The following is a 17,916-nucleotide window of genomic DNA, read 5'->3' as shown; positions in this document are numbered from 1 at the left end:
CCCTGTAGCCAGTGAGGATACAAAGATTTTTCTCAAGGCCCCAGCAATTCCGTCCCTTGCCTCTCTCAGTATTCTGGAGTATATTCCATCGGGCCCTGGGGACTTGTCTACCTTAATGTTTCTCAAGAACCCCAGTACCACCTCCTTTTTGATCTCAACATGACTCAAACTATCTACACACTCTTTCCAGACTCACCATTCCACCAAGTCCTTCTCTTTGGTGAATACTGACGCAAAGTGCTCATTTAATACCTCACCCATTTCCTCTGGCTCTACGAATTCCCTCCTTTGTCCTTGAGTGGGCCAACCCTCTCCTTGGCCATCTTCTTGCTCTTTATATATGTATAAAAAGGATTCATGAAAAAGCATTGACCTGCAGGATTAAAGAAAATCCCAAGGCTTCTTACACATATATAGTTATGTATATGTATTAAAAAGAGGGTAGTTGGAGACTTGGGCAGAGAGATGGCAGATGGAGTTTAATCCAGATAAATGTGAGGTGCGCATTTTGGAAGGTCTAATACAGATAGGAAATATACAGTAAATGGCAGAACTCTTAAGAGCATTGATAAGCAAAGGTATCTGGGTGTACAGGTACAGAGGTCACTGAAAGTGGCAATGCAGGTGGAAAAGATAGTGAAAAAGGCTTATGGCATTGGGCTTAAAAATTGGCAAGTCATGTTGCAGCTTTATAGAACCTTAGTTAGGCTGGACTTGGAATATAGTGTTCAATTCTGGTCGCCACACACCCAGAAGGATGTGGAGGCTTTGGAGAGGGTACAGAAAAGATTTGCCAGCTTGTTGCCTGATATGGAGGGCATTAGCTATGAGAAGATTGGAGAAACTTGGTTTGTTCTCACTGGAACGATGGAGGTTGAGAGGCGACCTGATAGAAGTCTAAAAGATGACGAGAGGCATGGACAGAGTGGATAGTCAGAAGCTTTTTCCCAGGGTGGAAGAGTCAATTACTAGGGGGGCACAGGTTTAAGGTGCGAGGGACAAGGTTTAAAGGAGATGTACGAGGCAGATTTTTTACACAGAGGGTGGTGGGTGCCTGGAACCCGCTGCCGGGGGAGGGAGTGGAAGTGGAAGTGGAAGATGATACGATAGTGAGTTTTAAAGGGCATCTTGACAAATACGTGAATAGGATGGGGATAGAGGGATATGGTCCCCAGAAGGATAGGGGGTTTTAGTTCAATCGAGTAGCATAGTCGGTGCAGGCTTGGTGGGCCGAAGGGCCTGTTCCTGTGCTGTAATATTCTTTGTTGTGTGTCAGACTCCTATTTATTGACCACAGCTCAGCCTTCAACACCATTATTCCGACAAAACTCATCTCCAAACTCCGTGCCCTGGGCCTCAGCACCTCCCACTGCGACTCGCTCCTGAACTTCCTATATCACAGACCACAATCAGTAAGGATAGGCAACAACACCTCCTCCACGATCATCCTCAACACCGGTGCCCCACAAGGCTGTGTTCTCAGCCCCTTACGATTGTATGGCCAAATTCCCGTCCAATTCAATTTTCAACTTTGCTGATGACACCACTGTAGTGGATTGGATCTCAAACAATGATGAGACCGAGGACAGGAATGAGATGGAGAATCTGGTGAATTGGTGCAGCAACAATAATCTCTTTCTTCATGTCAACAAAACGAAGGAGATTGTCATCGACTTCAGGGTGCGTAGTGGAGAACATGCCCCTATCTATATCAATGGGGACGAAGTAGAAAGGGTCAAGAGCTTCTAGATCTCCAACAACCTATCCCTGATCCCCCCATGCCGACACTATAGTTAAGAAAGCCACCAACGCCTCTACTTCCTCAGAAGACTAAGGAAATTTGGCATGTCAGTTACTTCTACAGATGAATCGTAGAAAACATTATTTCTGGTTGTATCATAGAATCATAGAACCCTACAGTGCAGAAAGAGGCCCTTCGGCCCATCAAATCTGTACCGAACGCAACCCCACCCAGGCCCTACCCCATATCCCTACATATTATACCCATTAATCCCTCTAACCTACGCATCCCAGGACACTAAGGGGCGATTTCTTAGCGCAGCCAATCAACCTAACCCATCTTTGGACTGTGGGAGGAAACCAGAGTACCTGGAGGAAACCCACGCAGACACGAGGAGAATGTCCTTTGAAGGTTTTCAAAGCTTGCAGATGGACTTGGACCAACTAGAAAAATGGGCTGAAAAATAGCAAATGGAATTTAATGCAGACAAGTGTGAGGTATTGCACTTTGGAAGGACAAACCAAAGTAGAACGTACAGGGTAAATGGTAGGACTCTGAAGAATGCAGTTGAACAGAGGGATCTGGGAATACAGGTACAGAATTCCCTAAAAGTGACGTCACAGGTGGATAGGGTCGTAAAGAGTGCTTTTGGTACATTGGCCTTTATAAATCAGAGTATCGAGTATAAAAGTTGGAGTCTTATGGTAAGGTTATATAAGGCATTGGTGAGGCCGAATTTATAGTATTGTGTACGGTTTTGGTCACCTAGTTACAGGAAGGATGTAAATAAGGTTGAAAGAGTGCAGAGAAGGTTCACAAGGATGTTGTTGGGACTTGAGAAGCTGAGTTACAGACAGAGATTGAATAGGTTAGGACTTTATTCCCTGGAGCGTAGAAGAATGAGGGGAGATTTGATAGAGGTGTATAAGATTTTGATGGGTATAGACAGAGTGAATGCCAGCAGGTTTTTTCCACTGATGGTAGGGGAGAAAAAAACCAGAGGGCATGGGTTAAGGGTGAAAGGAGAAAAGTTTAAAGGGAATATTAGCGGGGGGCTTCTTCACGCAGAGAGCGGTGGGAGCGTGGAACGAGCTGCCGGATAAAGTGGTAAATGCGGGGTCACTTTTAACATTTAAGAAAAACTTGGACGGGTTCACAGATGAGAGGGGTGTGGAGGGTGTGGTCCAAGTGCAGGTCAGTGGGACTAGGCAGAAAAATGATTCGGCACAGACAAGAAGGGCCAAAAGGCCTGTTTCTGAGCTGGAATTTTCTATGGTTCTATGGAGAATGTGCAAACTCCACACAGACAGTGAGCCGAGCCGGGAATCAAACCCAGGACCCTGGAGCTGTGAAGCAGCAGAGCTAACCACTGTGCTACCATGCCGCCCAGTATCACAGCTTGGTATGGCTCCTGCTCTGCCCAAGGCCGCAAGAAACTACAAAACGTCATGAACGTAGCCTAATCCATCATGCAAACCAGTCTCCCATCCATTGGCTCTGTCTACGTTTCCCGCTACCTCGACAAAACAACCAGCTTAATTAAGGACCCCACGCACCCCGGACATTCTCTCTTCCGCCTTTTTCCGTCTGGAAAAAGATATTAAAGTCTGAGGTCACATACCAACCGGCTCAACAACAACTTCTTCCCTGATACCATCAGACTTTTGAATGGACCTATCTCGCATTAATTTGATCTTTCTCTACACTCCAGCTCCAGGGTGAGGGGGATCAACCCCAAGTCACAGTTCATGTGGGGACGCATGACATAGGGAGGTTAAGGGAAGGGGATATTAAGCAGAAATTTATGGAGTTGGGGTGGAAACTTAAGGCCAAGTCGGACAGCGTGGTTATCTTGGGACTCTTGCCTGTGCCACGGGATAGTGTAGAGCGGAACAGAGAGAGAGGGAAAGTTTGAACTCGTGGCTAAGGGGATGGCGCAGGAGGGAGGGGTTCAGGTACTTGAGCAATTGGGGCTCATTCTGGGGAAGGTGGGACCTCTACAAGAGTGATGGTTTACACCTGAATCAGAGGGGAACCAATATCTTGGGGGGAAAATTTGCTAAGGCTATGCAGGGGGGTTTAAACTGATTCAGAGGAGGGGTGGGATCCTGAGTAGCGGGGGTGAAAGTGAGGGGGGCATAGATGGGGACTGCAATGCACAGCAACGTGGGGGTGAAGCGGAGCAGGGTTTGAAATGTGTATACTTTAATGCGAGGAGTATTCGCAATAAAGTGGATGAACTTGCAGCGTGGATCAGTACCTGGGACTTTGATGTTGTGGCCATTTCAGAGACATGGATAGAGCAGGGTCAGGAATGGTTGTTGCAGGTCCCGGGGTTCAAATGCTTTAGTCGGAGTAGAGAAGGAGGTAGAAGGGGGGGAGGGGTAGCATTATTGGTCAAGGACTGTATCACAGTGTCAGAGAGGAAGTTTGATGAGGACTTGTCTGTTGAGGTAGTATGGGCTGAGGTTAGAAATAGGAGAGGAGAGGTCACCCTGTTGGGAGTCTTTTATAGACCTCCTAAAAGTTCTAGAGAGGTTGAGGAAAGGATTGCGGAGACGATCCTGGATAGGAGTGAAAGTAATAGGGTAATTGTTATGGGGGACTTTAACTTTACTAATATTGATTGGAACAGCTATAGCTCTAGCTCATTAGAGGGGTCAGTTTTTGTACAAAGCGTGCAGGAAGGTTTTTTGACTCAGTATGTTGATAGGCCAACTAGAGGTGAGGCTATATTGGATTTGGTGCTGGGAAATGAGCCAGACCAGGTGCTAGACTTGGAAGTTGGGGTGCATTTTGGTGATAGTGACCACAATTCGGTTACGTTCACCTTAGTGATGGAAAGGGATAGGCATAAACCTCGGGTCAGTAGTTTTAGCTGGGGGAAGGGTAATTATGAGGCTATTAGGAGAGAATTAGGAAGCATAGGTTGGACTAGGAGACTACAGGGTCTCGGAATGTCCGAAATGTGGAGTTTTTCAAGGAGCAGCTACTGCGAGTCCTTGATATGTATGTCCCTGTCAGGCAAGGAGGAATTGGTAGAGCTAGGGAACCGTGGTGCACTAGGAAAGTTGGTTTGCTGGTTAAAAAGAAAAAGGAGGCTTATGTCCGGATGAGCCCTGAGGGCTCAGGTAGTGCACTAGAAAGCTTTAGATTGGCTAGGAGGGAGTTAAAGAGAGAGTTAAGAAGGGCTAAAAGAGGACATGAGAAGACTTTGGCTGATAGGATTAAGGAGAATCCTAAGGTGTTCTATAGATATGTTAAGAACAAAAGGTTGGTTAGGGCAAGATTAGGGCCAGTTAGAAACAGCAGTGGGAATTTATGTGTGGAACCGGAAGAGATTGGAGAGGCATTGAACCAATATTTCTCTTCGGTGTTCACGCAGGGGGACATAAATGTAGCTGTGGAGAACACTGGGTTACAGGGTTGTAAACTGGACAGTATTGCAGTTGATAAGGAGGATGTGCTAGATATTCTTGATGGTTTGAAAATAGATAAGTCTCCTGGGCCGGACGGGATTTACCCTAGGATTCTCTGGGAGGCAAGGGAGGCGATTGCAGAGCCTCTGGCTCTGATCTTCAGGTCGTCGTTGGTCACCGGTATAGTGCCAGAAGATTGGAGGTTAGCGAATGTTGTCCCATTGTTTAAGAAGGGGAACAGAGACTTCCCCGGGAATTATAGACCCGGTGAGTCTTACTTCTGTTGTGGGCAAGGTTTTAGAAAAAATTATTAGGGATAGGATTTATAGTTATTTGGAGAGTAATGAATTGATTAGAGATAGTCAGCATGGTTATGTGGAGGGTAGGTCATGCCTTACTAACCTTACTGAGTTTTTTGAGAAAGTGACCAAAGAGGTGGATGGGGGTAAGGCAGTTGACGTGGTATATATGGACTTTAGTAAGGCGTTTGATAAGGTTCACCATGGAAGGCTTCTGCAGAAAATGCAGATGTATGGGGTTGAGGGTGATTTAGGTAATTGGATCAGGAATTGGCTGGCGGATAGGAGACAGAGGGTGGTGGTTGATGGTAAGTATTCGTCATGGAGTTCAGTTACGAGTGGTGTGCCTCAGGGATCTGTTTTGGGGCCACTGCTGTTTGTAATTTTTATAAATGATCTGGATGAGGGTATAGTTGGGTGGATTAGTAAATTTGCTGATGACACCAAAGTCGGAGGTGTGGTAGATAGTGAGGAAGGGTGTCTTAGTCTACAGGGAGACTTCGACAAGTTGCAGAGCTGGGCCGAGAGGTGGAGGATGGAGTTTAATGCGGAAAAGTGTGAGGTAATTCACTTCGGCAGGAATAACGGATGTGTAGAGTATAGGGCTAACGGGAGGACTCTGAATAGAGTGGATGAACAGAGGGATCTAGGTGTATGTGTACGTAGATCCCTGAAAGTTGGGAATCAAGTAGATAGGGTTGTTAGGAAGGCATACGGTGTCTTGGCGTTTATTGGTAGGGGGATTGAATTTAGGAGCCGCAGCGTCATGTTGCAACTGTACAAAACTCTGGTGCGGCCGCACTTAGAACATAGAACATAACAGCGCAGAACAGGCCCTTCGGCCCACGATGTTGCGCCGACCAGTTAAAAAAAAAACAATGACCCACTAATCTAAACCAATCCCTTTTCGTCCATAAACCTATCCACGGATCTCTTAAACGCCCCCAAACTAGGCACATTTACAACCGCAGCAGGCAGGGCATTCCAATCCCTCACCACCCTCTCGGTAAAGAACCTACCCCTGACATCCGTCCTATAACTACCCCCCCTTAATTTAAAGCCATGCCCCCTCGTGCTAGCTTTCTCCATCCGAGGAAAAAGGCTATCACTATCCACCCTATCTAAACCTCTAATCATCTTATATGTTTCAATAAGATCTCCTCTTAGCCTCCTTCTTTCCAGCGAAAACAACCCCAAATCCCTCAGTCTCTCCTCATAGGACCTCCCCTCCATACCAGGCAACATCCTGGTAAACCTCCTCTGCACCCTCTCCAAAGCCTCCACATCCTTCCTGTAATGTGGGGACCAGAAAATTGATTGCATATTGATTGGTCGACCCATGTTGGACGCGGGGGGCTCGAGGAAGAGTTCTTGGAATGCTGCCGGGATAGTTTCCTGGAACAGTGTGTGTTGGAGCCGACGAGGGAGCGAGCTATCTTGGATCTGGTGTTATGTAATGAGGCGGGTGGAATTAGGGACCTTGTGGTGAAGGATCCTCTTGGGGAGAGTGATCATTGTATGGTGGAGTTTCTGGTGCAGATGGAGGAGGAGAAAGTGGGTTCCCGGACACGCGTCCTCTGTTTGAATAGAGGGGAGTACGGTAGGATGAGAGAAGAATTGGCGAATGTGGACTGGGGGAGCGCGTTGGAGGGAGGGTCTGTTGAGGAGCAGTGGAGGATCTTTAAGGAGATCTTTCTTGGTGCTCAGCGGAAATTTATTCCGATGGTCAAAAAGGATAGTAGGAAGAGAGGTAATAAGCCGTGGATAACGAAGGAGGTGAAGGAAAGTGTTAAATTAAAAGCGGAGGAATTTAGAGTAGCTAAGAGTAGTGGGCGAGAAGAGGATTGGGAGAGGTTTAAATGTCAACAAAGATTGACAAAGAAGTTGATAAAGAAGGGTAGGAGAAACTATGAAGCTGGGCTAGCGCTTAATATAAAAAAGGATAGCATGAGTTTTTATAAATATATAAAAAGGAAGAGGCTGGCTAGGGTGAATGTTGGTCCTTTAGAGGATGACAAAGGGGACCTAGTGGTAGGGGATGGGGATGTGGCTAAGGTATTGAATAACTTTTTTGTTTCTGTCTTCACGGAGTAGGACGTGAATAATTTGCCGGGTGTTAGCGATGGAAAGGTGGTAGGACTGGAGGGTCTTAATGACATTACTGTTACTAGAGAGGCGGTGCTCGACAGACTGGAGGGGCTGATTGTGGACAAGTCCCCAGGACCGGATGGAATGCATCCGAGGGTTCTGAAAGAAATGGCGGAGGTGATAGTGGATGCCTTGGTGGTTATTTTCCAGACGTCGCTGGATTCCGGGGAAGTGCCGGATGATTGGAAAACGGCTAATGTTACGCCGTTGTTTAAGAAGGGTGCCAGGCAAAAGGCGGGGAATTATAGGCCGGTTAGTTTAACGTCTGTGGTAGGTAAAATGTTAGAATCTGTCATTAAGGAGGAAATTGCGAGGCATCTTGAAGGGAATTGCTTGATAGAGCAGACGCAGCACGGTTTCATTAAAGGGAAGTCGTGTCTGACAAATTTACTGGAGTTCTATGAGGATGTGTCTAGGGCGGTGGATAGAGGAGAGCCGGTGGATGTGGTCTTTCTAGATTTTCAGAAGGCGTTTGACAAAGTACCTCACAAGAGGTTATTGAAGAAGGTCGAGGGACATGGAGTTGGGGGTAGGGTGTTAGCGTGGATAGAGGATTGGTTGTCAAATAGGAGGCAGAGAGTGGGGGTCAACGGGTGCTATTCGGATTGGCGGATGGTGACTAGTGGAGTGCCCCAGGGGTCGGTGCTGGGGCCTCAGCTTTTTACCATTTATATAGATGATCTGGAGGAGGGAACCGAGTGTAGGGTGTCGAAATTTGCTGATGACACCAAGATAGGGGGAACGGCAAATTGTGCGGAGGGTGTGGAGAGTCTGCAGAAGGATCTAGATAGGCTGGGCGAATGGGCCAGGAAATGGCAAATGGAATTTAATGTTGGCAAGTGTGAGGTGGTCCACTTTGGTAGGAATAATGGTAGGAAGGATTATTACTTACGGGGTGAAAAACTGCAGCAGGCGACGGTGCAGAGGGACCTCGGGGTCCTTGTGCATGAGTCGCAAAAACCTAGCTTGCAGGTGCAGCAGGTGGTCAGGAAGGCGAATGGGATGCTGGCCTTCATAGCGAGGGGGATTGAATATAAAAGTAGGGAGGTCTTGCTGCAGCTGTATAGGGCATTGGTGAGGCCGCAGCTGGAGTACTGTGTGCAGTTTTGGGCGCCGCACCTGCGCAAAGATATTTTGGCCTTGGAGGGAGTGCAGAGGAGGTTTACTAGGCTGATACCGGAGTTGAGGGGGTTGAGCTATGAGGAGAGGCTGAATAAACTGGGCTTGTACTCGTTAGAGTTTAGAAGAATGAGGGGAGATCTCATTGAGACGTATAAGATGATGAATGGGATGGATAGGATAGAGGTGGAGAGGCTCTTCCCGCTCAAAAAAGACAGTAGGACCAGGGGGCACAGCCTCAAGATAAAGGGGGGGGCGGTTTAGAACGGAGTTGAGGAGGAACTTCTTCACTCAAAGGGTGGTGAATCTCTGGAATTCTCTGCCCGTTGAAGTGGTGGAGGCTGCCTCGCTAAATATTTTTAAGCCGCGGATTGATGGGTTTTTGATAAGAGAGGGGATTAAGGGTTATGGGGAGAAAGCGGGAAAGTGGAACTGAGCCATGACAGATCAGCCATGATCTTATTGAATGGCGGGGCAGGCTCGAAGGGCTAGATGGCCTACTCCTGCTCCTATTTCTTATGTTCTTACGTAGAACTGCACACAGTACTCCAAGTGCGGCCGCACCAGAGTTGTGTACAGTTGCAACATGATGCTGCGACTCCTAAATTCAATCCCCCTACCAATAAACGCCTCTTAACAACCTTATCTACTTGATTCCCAACTTTCAGGGATCTATGTACACATACACCTAGATCCCTCTGTTCATCCACACTTGGAGTATTGTGTGCAGTTCTGGTCCCCACTTTATAGGAAGGATGTGGAGGCTTTGGAGACGGTGCAGAGGAGGTTTACCAGGATGTTGCCTGGTATGGAGGGGAGGTCCTATGAGGAGAGACTGAGGGATTTGAGGTTGTTTTCGTTAGAAAGAAGGCGGCTAAGAGGGGACCTTATTGAAACATATAAGATGATTAGAGGTTTAGACAGGGTGGACAGTGATAGCCTTTTTCCTCGGATGGAGAAAGCTAGCACGAGGGGGCATAGCTTTAAATTAAGGGGTGGTAGTTATAGGACGGATGTCAGGGGTAGGTTCTTTACCCAGAGGGTGGTGAGGGATTGGAATGCCCTGCCTGCTGCAGTTGTAAATGCGCCAGTTTGGGGGCGTTTAAGAGATCCGTGGATAGGTTTATGGATGGTAAGGGTTTGGTTTAGGTTAGAGGGTCATTGTTTTTTAACTGGTCGGCGCAACATCGTGGGCCGAAGGGCCTGTTCTGTGCTGTAATGTTCTATGTTCTATGATTGTAATACATAAGAAATAGGACCAGGAGTAGGCCATCTAGCCCTTTGAGCCTGCCCTGCCATTCACTAAGATCATGGCTGATCTGAAGTGGCTCAGTTCCACTTTCCCGCTTTCTCCCCATAACCCTTAATTCCCTTGTCTATCAGAAACCTATCTACCCGTGACTTAAATATATTTAGCGAGGTAGCCTCCACCAGTTCACCACTCCACTTGAATGGCCAGAGAATTCCAAAGATTCACCACCCTTTGAGTGAAGAAGTTCCTCCTCAACTCTGATCTAAACTGCACCCCCCCCTCCTTATCCTGAGGCTGTGCCCTCTAGTCCTGCTATCCTTTCTAAGTGGGAAGAATCTCTCTTTCTCTACCCTATCCATCCCTTTCATTATCTTATACGTCTCTATAAGATCCCCCCTCATCCTTCTAAACTCCGAGTACAGACCCAGTCTATTCAGTCTCTCTTCACAGTCCAACCCCCTCATCTCTGGTATCAGCCTAGTGAACCTCCTCTGCACTCCCTCCAAGGCCAATATATCCTTCCGCAAGTGTGGCGACCAAAACTGCGCACAGTACTCCAGCTGCGGCCTCATCAGTACTCTGTACAGTTGCAGCAAGACCTCCCTATTTTTATAATCAATCCCCCTCGCTGTAAAGGCCAACGTTCCATTCGCCTTCTTGATCACCTGCTGCACCTGCAGACTGGGTTTTTGCGACTCATGCACAAGGACCCCCAGGTCCTTCTGCACCGTAGCATGCTGCAGCTTTTCGCCCTTTAAATAGTAATCCCTCCTATTATTTCTGCCAAAGTGGACAACCTCACACTTGCTAACATTATACTCCATACTACACTACATACTACTACACTCCATACATACTACATTATACTCAATACTACACTCGGCACTCTCTTGTTTCCTTCTCTATGAACACTTGCTTTGTCTGTATAGCGCAAACAAACAATACTTTTCCCTGCATACTAATACAAGTAATCACATCAAGCCATCACCTGGAGTTCCACTCCAAGTCACTCATCATCCTGACTTGGAAATATATCACCGTTCCTTCACTGCTGTTGGGTCAAAATCCTGAAATTCCCTCCCCAACAGCACTGTGGGTGTACTTACACTCAGGGACTGCAGTGATTCAAGAAGGCACCTCATAAACGCAGTGGCTACGAGAACAGGTCAGAGGCTGGGAAACTGCGGCGAGTAACTCACCCCTGACTCCCCAAAGCCTGTCCACCATCTACAAGGCACAAGCCAAGAGTGTGATGGAATACTCCCCACTTGCTTAGATGGTGCAGCTCCAACAACATTCAAGGAGCTTGACACCATCCAGGACAAAGCAGCCTGCTTGATTGGCACCACATCTACAAACACCCACTCCCTCCACCACCGACGCTCAGTAGCAGCAGTGTGTACTATCTACAAGATGAACAAATCCACAACCACTTCCCTCTAGAAGGGTAAGGCAGCAGATAAATGGGAACACCACCACTTGCAAGTTCCCCTCCAAGCCATTCACCGTCCTGATATGGAAAAATATTGCCATCCCTTTGCAGTCGCTGTGACAAAATTCTGGAATTATCTCCCTAATGGCACACGGACTGCAGCGATTCCAGAAGGCAGCTCACCATCACCTTCTCAAGAGCAACTAAGAATGGCCAAATAAATGCTGGCTAGCCAGCAACATCCATGTTGCATGAATGAATAAAAAATAGGTTGTAAAAGTCATGGCCCAGCCTCAGAGAGTGGAAACAGACAAAACACAGATAGTGCATGAGAAAGGGAGAAAATGATGTCTTACCCAGTAAGCCGGAATCCAATGAGAAGGGCTTGTTGGTAAACATACACTCAAATGAGACTAAGTGAAAAACCTTGTTTACTGTGTTGTGAGTTCCAACAATGCGGATATATCTGCAAAGAATTAGAGTCAGTGTCAGAAAAAGTTCATAATTCCGTCACATGTCCACACACTCTGATTCCTACAGGATAAATCTGCTGACAGTTGCAGCATTGCAGGTTACAGCCTCACAAGTTGCAGCGTCGCAGGTTGCAGCAAATAATAGGGTTAATAATAGGTTCGTAGAGAGAATTCAGAACAGCATAGTACTGCTGAACGATCATGGTAAATACACGTTCTTTTGCAAACCTGATGTTTACAATAAATCTAACATTAACTCGAGCTGAAGAAATGGAATTGAGAGAAAGTATGCAGTTAGCACAAGAATCACACTTCACAGGTCCCAAATCCCAAACACCTTGGTTAGAAAACTTGCAAACAATATTTTACATTTTAAATTATCTCCTGCTACACTGTCTCCTTGCAGGCTGCTTCACAGACAACATAAGCAGTGTGAAGTAAGTGGATCAATTCACTCTGCTGAACCCTGGGCTTCCTGTTTAATTCAGTCCCCTCGATTATTTAATGCAGATTATTCAACTTCAATTTATTTGCATCTCTCAGAATCCAGAAAACATTGAGATGGTTACATTACAACTTTCTTTTCTCCATCTTCAAATAGTTTCAGCTGCTCCAAATAGGTAGGGACAAGATCCTCCGTATTCACTTCCAATCATCAGAACTATTTAATTTACCAACCTGGTCCAGACTCATTGTGAAATTAGAATGGTGAGTACTGTGGTCTGCGATGGTGCAGAGTGCAACGCTGCAGCCTGAAACACTGCAACATGCAATGCTGAAACCTGCGACGCTGCAGCCGGCATCCTTACCTTAAAAACATTCAATGAGGTAGCCTCAACTGCTTCACTGAGCAGGGAATTCCATAGATTCACAACCCTTTGTGTGAAGAAGTTCCTCCTCAACTCAATCCTAAATCTCCTTCCCCTTATTTTGAGGCCATGTCCCCTAGTTCTTGTTTCACCCACCAGTAGAAACAACTTCCCTGCTTCTATCTTATCGATTCATAGAACATTACAGCACAGTACAGGCCCTTTCAGCCCTCGATGTTGTGCTGAGCTACGTCCGAACTCAAGATCAAGCTATCCCACTCCCTATTATTCTGGTGTGCTCCATGTGCCTATCCAATAACCGCTTGAAAGTTCCTATTACGGAGACTTTACGGAGACTTGGATGTCTCAGGGACAGGACTGGGTACTTCAGGTGCCAGGATTCAGATGCTTCAGGAAGGACAAGGGAGGGAGGCAAAAAGGTGGTGGACTGGCACTGTTGATCAGGGACAGTGTCATGGCTGAAGAGAAGGAGGATGCCGTGGAGGGACTATCTACAGAGTCTCTGTGGGTGGAAGTTAGGAACAGCAAAGGGTCGATAACTTTGCTGGGTGTTTTCTACAGGCCACCCAATAGTGACAGGGAAGTTGAGGTGCAGATAGGGAAACAGATCCTAGAGAGATGTAGAAATAACAGAGTTGTTGTGATGGGAGACTTCAATTTCCCAAACATTGACTGGAATATCCCTAGGGTAAGGGGTTTGGATGGGGAGGAGTTGGTTAGGTGTGTTCAGGAAGGTTTCCAGACACAGTACGTGGATAAGCCTACGAGAGGAGAGGCTGTACTTGACCTGGTACTGGCGAATGAACCAGGACAGGTGACGGATCTCTCGGTAGGAGAGCATCTTGGGAATGGTGATCATAATTCTATCTCCTTCACAATTGCATTGGAACGAGATAGGATCAGGCAGGCTAGGAAGGTGTTTGTCTGGAGTAAGGGGAAATACAAAGACGTCAGGAAGTTAATTGGACAAATAAACTGGAAGGAGGCGTTCTTAGGGAAAAGTACCGAAGGAAGGTGGCAGATATTCAAGGAATGTTTGTCTGGAGCTCTGCACGACGACGTTCCGATGAGACAAGGAGGTTTTGGTCGGTCGCGGGAACCGTGGTGCACGAAGGCTGTGGTGAACCTGGTCAGGAGGAAAAGGAAGGTGTACAAAAGGTTCAGGGAGCTAGGAGATGTTAAGGATCTAGAGGAGTATAAGGATTGTAGAAAGGAGCTGAAAAAGGAAATTAGGAGAGCCAGAGGGGGTCATGAGAAGGCCTTGGTGGCTAAGATTAAGGAGAATCCCAAGGCGTTCTACAAATATGTGAAATGTAAAAGGATGAGAAGAGAAGGGATAGGACCTATAAAAGGTGAAGGGGGAAAAGTCTGTGTGGAACCAGAAGAGATGGCAGAGGTGCTTAATGAGTACTTTGCCTCAGTATTCACGGTGGAAACTGATCTGGGAGATTTTGCTACAGGTTTGCAGCAGATGGAAAAGATTGAGTATGTGGATATTAAGGAAGAGGATGTGTTAGAACTTTTAAATTCTATCAAGGTAGACAAGTCGCCGGGACCAGATCGGATGTACCCCAGGTTACTGTGGGAGGTGATCGCAGAGCCCCTGGCGATGATCTCTGCGTCGTCGATGGAGACGGGAGAGGTTCCGGAGGATTGCGGATGTAGTTCCTATTTTCAAGAAAGGGGACAGGGATAGCCCGGGAATTTACCGACCAGTGAGTCTGACCTCAGTGGTTGGTAAGCTGATGGAGAGGCTTCTGAGGGACAAGATTTATGAGCATTTGGAGAGGTTTAGCATGATCAGAAATAGTCAGCATGGATTTGTCAAGGGCAGGTCGTGCCTTACGAGCCTAGTGGAGTGCTTCGAAAATGTGACTGAACACATTGACGAAGGAAGAGCAGTGGACGTGGTGTACATGGACTTCAGCAAGGCATTTGATAAGGTCCCCCATGCAAGACTTCTTGAGAAGGTGAGAGGGCATGGGATCCAAGCGGCTTTGGCCTTGTGGATCCAGAACTGGCTTGCCTGCAGAAGGCAGAGAGTGGTTGTGGATGGGTCTTTTTCTGCGTGGAGGTCGGTCACCAGTGGAGTACCCCAGGGATCTGTTCTAGGACCCTTGCTGTTTGTCATTTTCATAAATGACCTGGATGAGGGAGTGGAGGGATGGGTTAGTAAGTTCGCCGATGACCCGAAGGTCGGTGGTGTTGTGGATGAACATAAGAACATAAGAAATAGGAGCAGGAGTAGGCCATCCAGCCCTTCGAGCCTGCCCCGCCATTCAATAAGATCATGGCTGATCTGTCGTGGCTCAGTTCCACATTCCCGCCCTCTCCCCATAACCCTTAATCCCCTCTCTTATCAAAAACCCATCAACCCGCGTCTTAAAAATATTTAGCGAGGCAGCCTCCACCACTTCAATGGGCAGAGAATTCCAGAGATTCACCACCCTTTGAGTGAAGAAGTTCCTCCTCAACTCTGTTCTAAACCGCCCCCCCTTTATCTTGAGGCTGTGCTCCCTAGTCCTACTATCCTTTCTGAGCGGGAAGAGTCTCTCCACCTCTATCCTATCCATCCTATTCATCATCTTATACGTCTCAATGAGATCTCCCCTCATTCTTCTAAACTCTAACGAGTACAAGCCTAGTTTATTCAACCTCTCCTCATAGCTCAACCCCCTCAACACTGGCATCAGCCTAGTAAACCTCCTCTGCACTCCCTCCAAGGCCAAAATATCTTTGCGCAGGTGCGGCGCCCAAAACTGCACACAGTACTCCAGCTGCGGCCTCACCAATGCCCTATACAGCTGCAGCAAGACCTCCCTACTTTTATATTCAATCCCCCTCGCTAAGAAGGCCAGCATCCCATTCGCCTTCCTGACCACCTGCTGCACCTGCAAGCTGGGTTTTTGCGACTCATGCACAAGGACCCCAAGGTCCCTCTGCACCGTCGCCTGTTGCAGTTTTTCGCCCCGTAAGTAATAGTCCTTCCTACCATTATTCCTACCAAAGTGGACCACCTCGCACTTGCCAACATTAAATTCCATTTGCCAGTTCCTGGCCCATTCGCCCAGCCTATCTAGATCCTTCTGTAGACCCTCCGCACAATTTGCCGTTCCACCAATCTTGGTGTCATCAGCAAATTTCGACACCCTACACTCGGTTCCCTCCTCCAGATCATCTATATAAATGGTAAATAGCTGAGGCCCCAGCACCGACCCCTGAGGCACTCCACTAGTCACCATCTGCCAATCCGAATAGCACCCATTGACCCCCACTCTCTGCCTCCTATTTGACAACCAATCCTCTATCCACGCTAACACCCTACCCCCAACTCCATGTCCCCTGACCTTCTTCAATAACCTCTTGTGAGGTACTTTGTCAAACGCCTTCTGAAAATCAAGAAAGACCACATCCACCGGCTCTCCTCTATCCACCGCCCTGGACAAATCCTCATAGAACTCCAGTAAATTTGTCAGACACGACTTCCCTTTAACGAAACCGTGCTGCGTCTGCTCTATCAAGCAATTCCCCTCAAGGTGCCTCGCTATTTCCTCCTTGATGACGGATTCTAACATTTTACCTGCAACAGACGTTAAACTAACCGGCCTATAATTCCCTGCCTTTTGCCTGGCACCCTTCTTAAACAACGGCGTAACATTAGCTGTTTTCCAATCTTCCGGCACTTCCCCGGAATCCAGTGACGTCTGGAAAATAACCACCAAGGCATCCACTATCACCTCCGCCATTTCTTTCAGAACCCTCGGATGCATTCCATCCGGTCCTGGCGACTTGTCCACAATCAGCCCCTCCCGTCTGTCGAGCACCTCCTCTCTAGTAACAGTAATGTCATTAAGACCCTCCAGTCCTACCACCTTTCCATCTCTAACACCCGGCAAATTATTCACGTCCTCCTCCGTGAAGACAGAAACAAAAACAAAAAAATTATTCAGGACCTCAGCCATATCCCCATCCCCTACCACTAAGTCCCCCTTCTCATCCTCTAAGGGACCAACGTTCACCCTAGCCAGCCTCTTCCTTTCTATATATTTATAAAAACTCTTGCAATCCTTTTTTATATTAAGCGCAAGCCCAGCTTCATAGTTTCTCCTACTCTTCTTTATCAACTTCTTTGTCAATCTTTGTTGACATTTAAACGTCTCCCAATCCTCTTCTCGCCCACTACTCTTTGCTACTCTAAACGCCTCCGCTTTTAATTTAACACTTTCCTTCACCTCCTTCGTTATCCACGGCTTATTACCTCTCCTCCTACTGTCCTCTTTGACCATCGGAATAAATTTCCACTGAGCACCAAGAAAGATCTCCTTAAAGATCCTCCACTGTTCCTCAGCAGACCTACCTTCCAACGCGCTCCCCCAGTCCACATTCGCCAATTCTTCTCTCATCCTACCGTACTCCCCTCTGTTCAAACAAAGGACGTGCGTCCGGGAACCCACTTTCTCCTCCTCCATCTGCACCAGAAACTCCACCATACAATGATCACAGTCCCCAAGAGGATCCTTCACCGCAAGGTCCCTAATTCTACCCGCCTCATTACATAACACCAGGTCCAAGATAGCTCGCTCCCTCGTCGGCTCCAACACACACTGTTCCAGGAAACTATCCCGGCAGCATTCCAAGAACTCCTCCTCGAGCCCACCGCGTCCAACATGGGTCGACCAATCTATATGTAGATTGAAATCCCCCATAACTACGGCCGTCCCATTCCTGCACGCCGCACTTATTTGCGCGTTAACAGCCCGTCCCACCTCCAGATCATTATTCGGGGGCCTATAGACGACACCCACCAGTGTCTTCCTCCCTTTGCTGTTCCTAATCTCTACCCACAATAATTCCACTTTCTGCTCCTTGGCTCCAGTATCATCCCTTGCTACCACCCTGATGCTATCCTTAATCAGCAGAGCTACGCCCCCTCCTTTTCCCTCCCGCCTATCCTTCCTAAACACTTGATACCCCTGGACATTCAGCTCCCAGTCCCTGTCACCTTGCAGCCACGTCTCTGTAATGGCCACCAGATCATATCCATTTGTGCTGATCTGCGCCACCAGCTCATCCACTTTATTCCGAATGCTTCGTGCATTCAGATAAAGTGCCTTCATCCCAGCCTTCACCTGGACCCTATTTGCCGTAACGCCACCAACCATACCCACGCCCCCTACTCCCTCTATTATTGGGACATCCTCGG

At 47.5% G+C, this 17,916-nt stretch overlaps 1 protein-coding gene across 1 annotated transcript in view; it reads right to left on the bottom strand.

Moving 5' to 3' along the window:
• Positions 1-17,916, bottom strand: part of btbd9 (BTB (POZ) domain containing 9) — a 226,368-nt gene that overhangs the window by 80,738 nt on the left and 127,714 nt on the right. The window contains exon 7 of the mRNA XM_080182504.1: positions 11,767-11,876. Within this exon, the coding sequence (XP_080038630.1) occupies positions 11,767-11,876 (110 nt within the window). The remainder of the gene's footprint in view (positions 1-11,766; positions 11,877-17,916) is intronic.

Source organism: Carcharhinus amblyrhynchos, unplaced genomic scaffold (assembly GCF_965287045.1).
Source record: "Carcharhinus amblyrhynchos unplaced genomic scaffold, sCarAmb.v2.hapA scaffold_58, whole genome shotgun sequence".
NCBI lineage: Eukaryota > Metazoa > Chordata > Chondrichthyes > Carcharhiniformes > Carcharhinidae > Carcharhinus > Carcharhinus amblyrhynchos.
The sequence above is the reverse complement of the archived record's forward strand: the minus strand, read 5'-3'. Positions and strand labels throughout refer to the sequence as shown.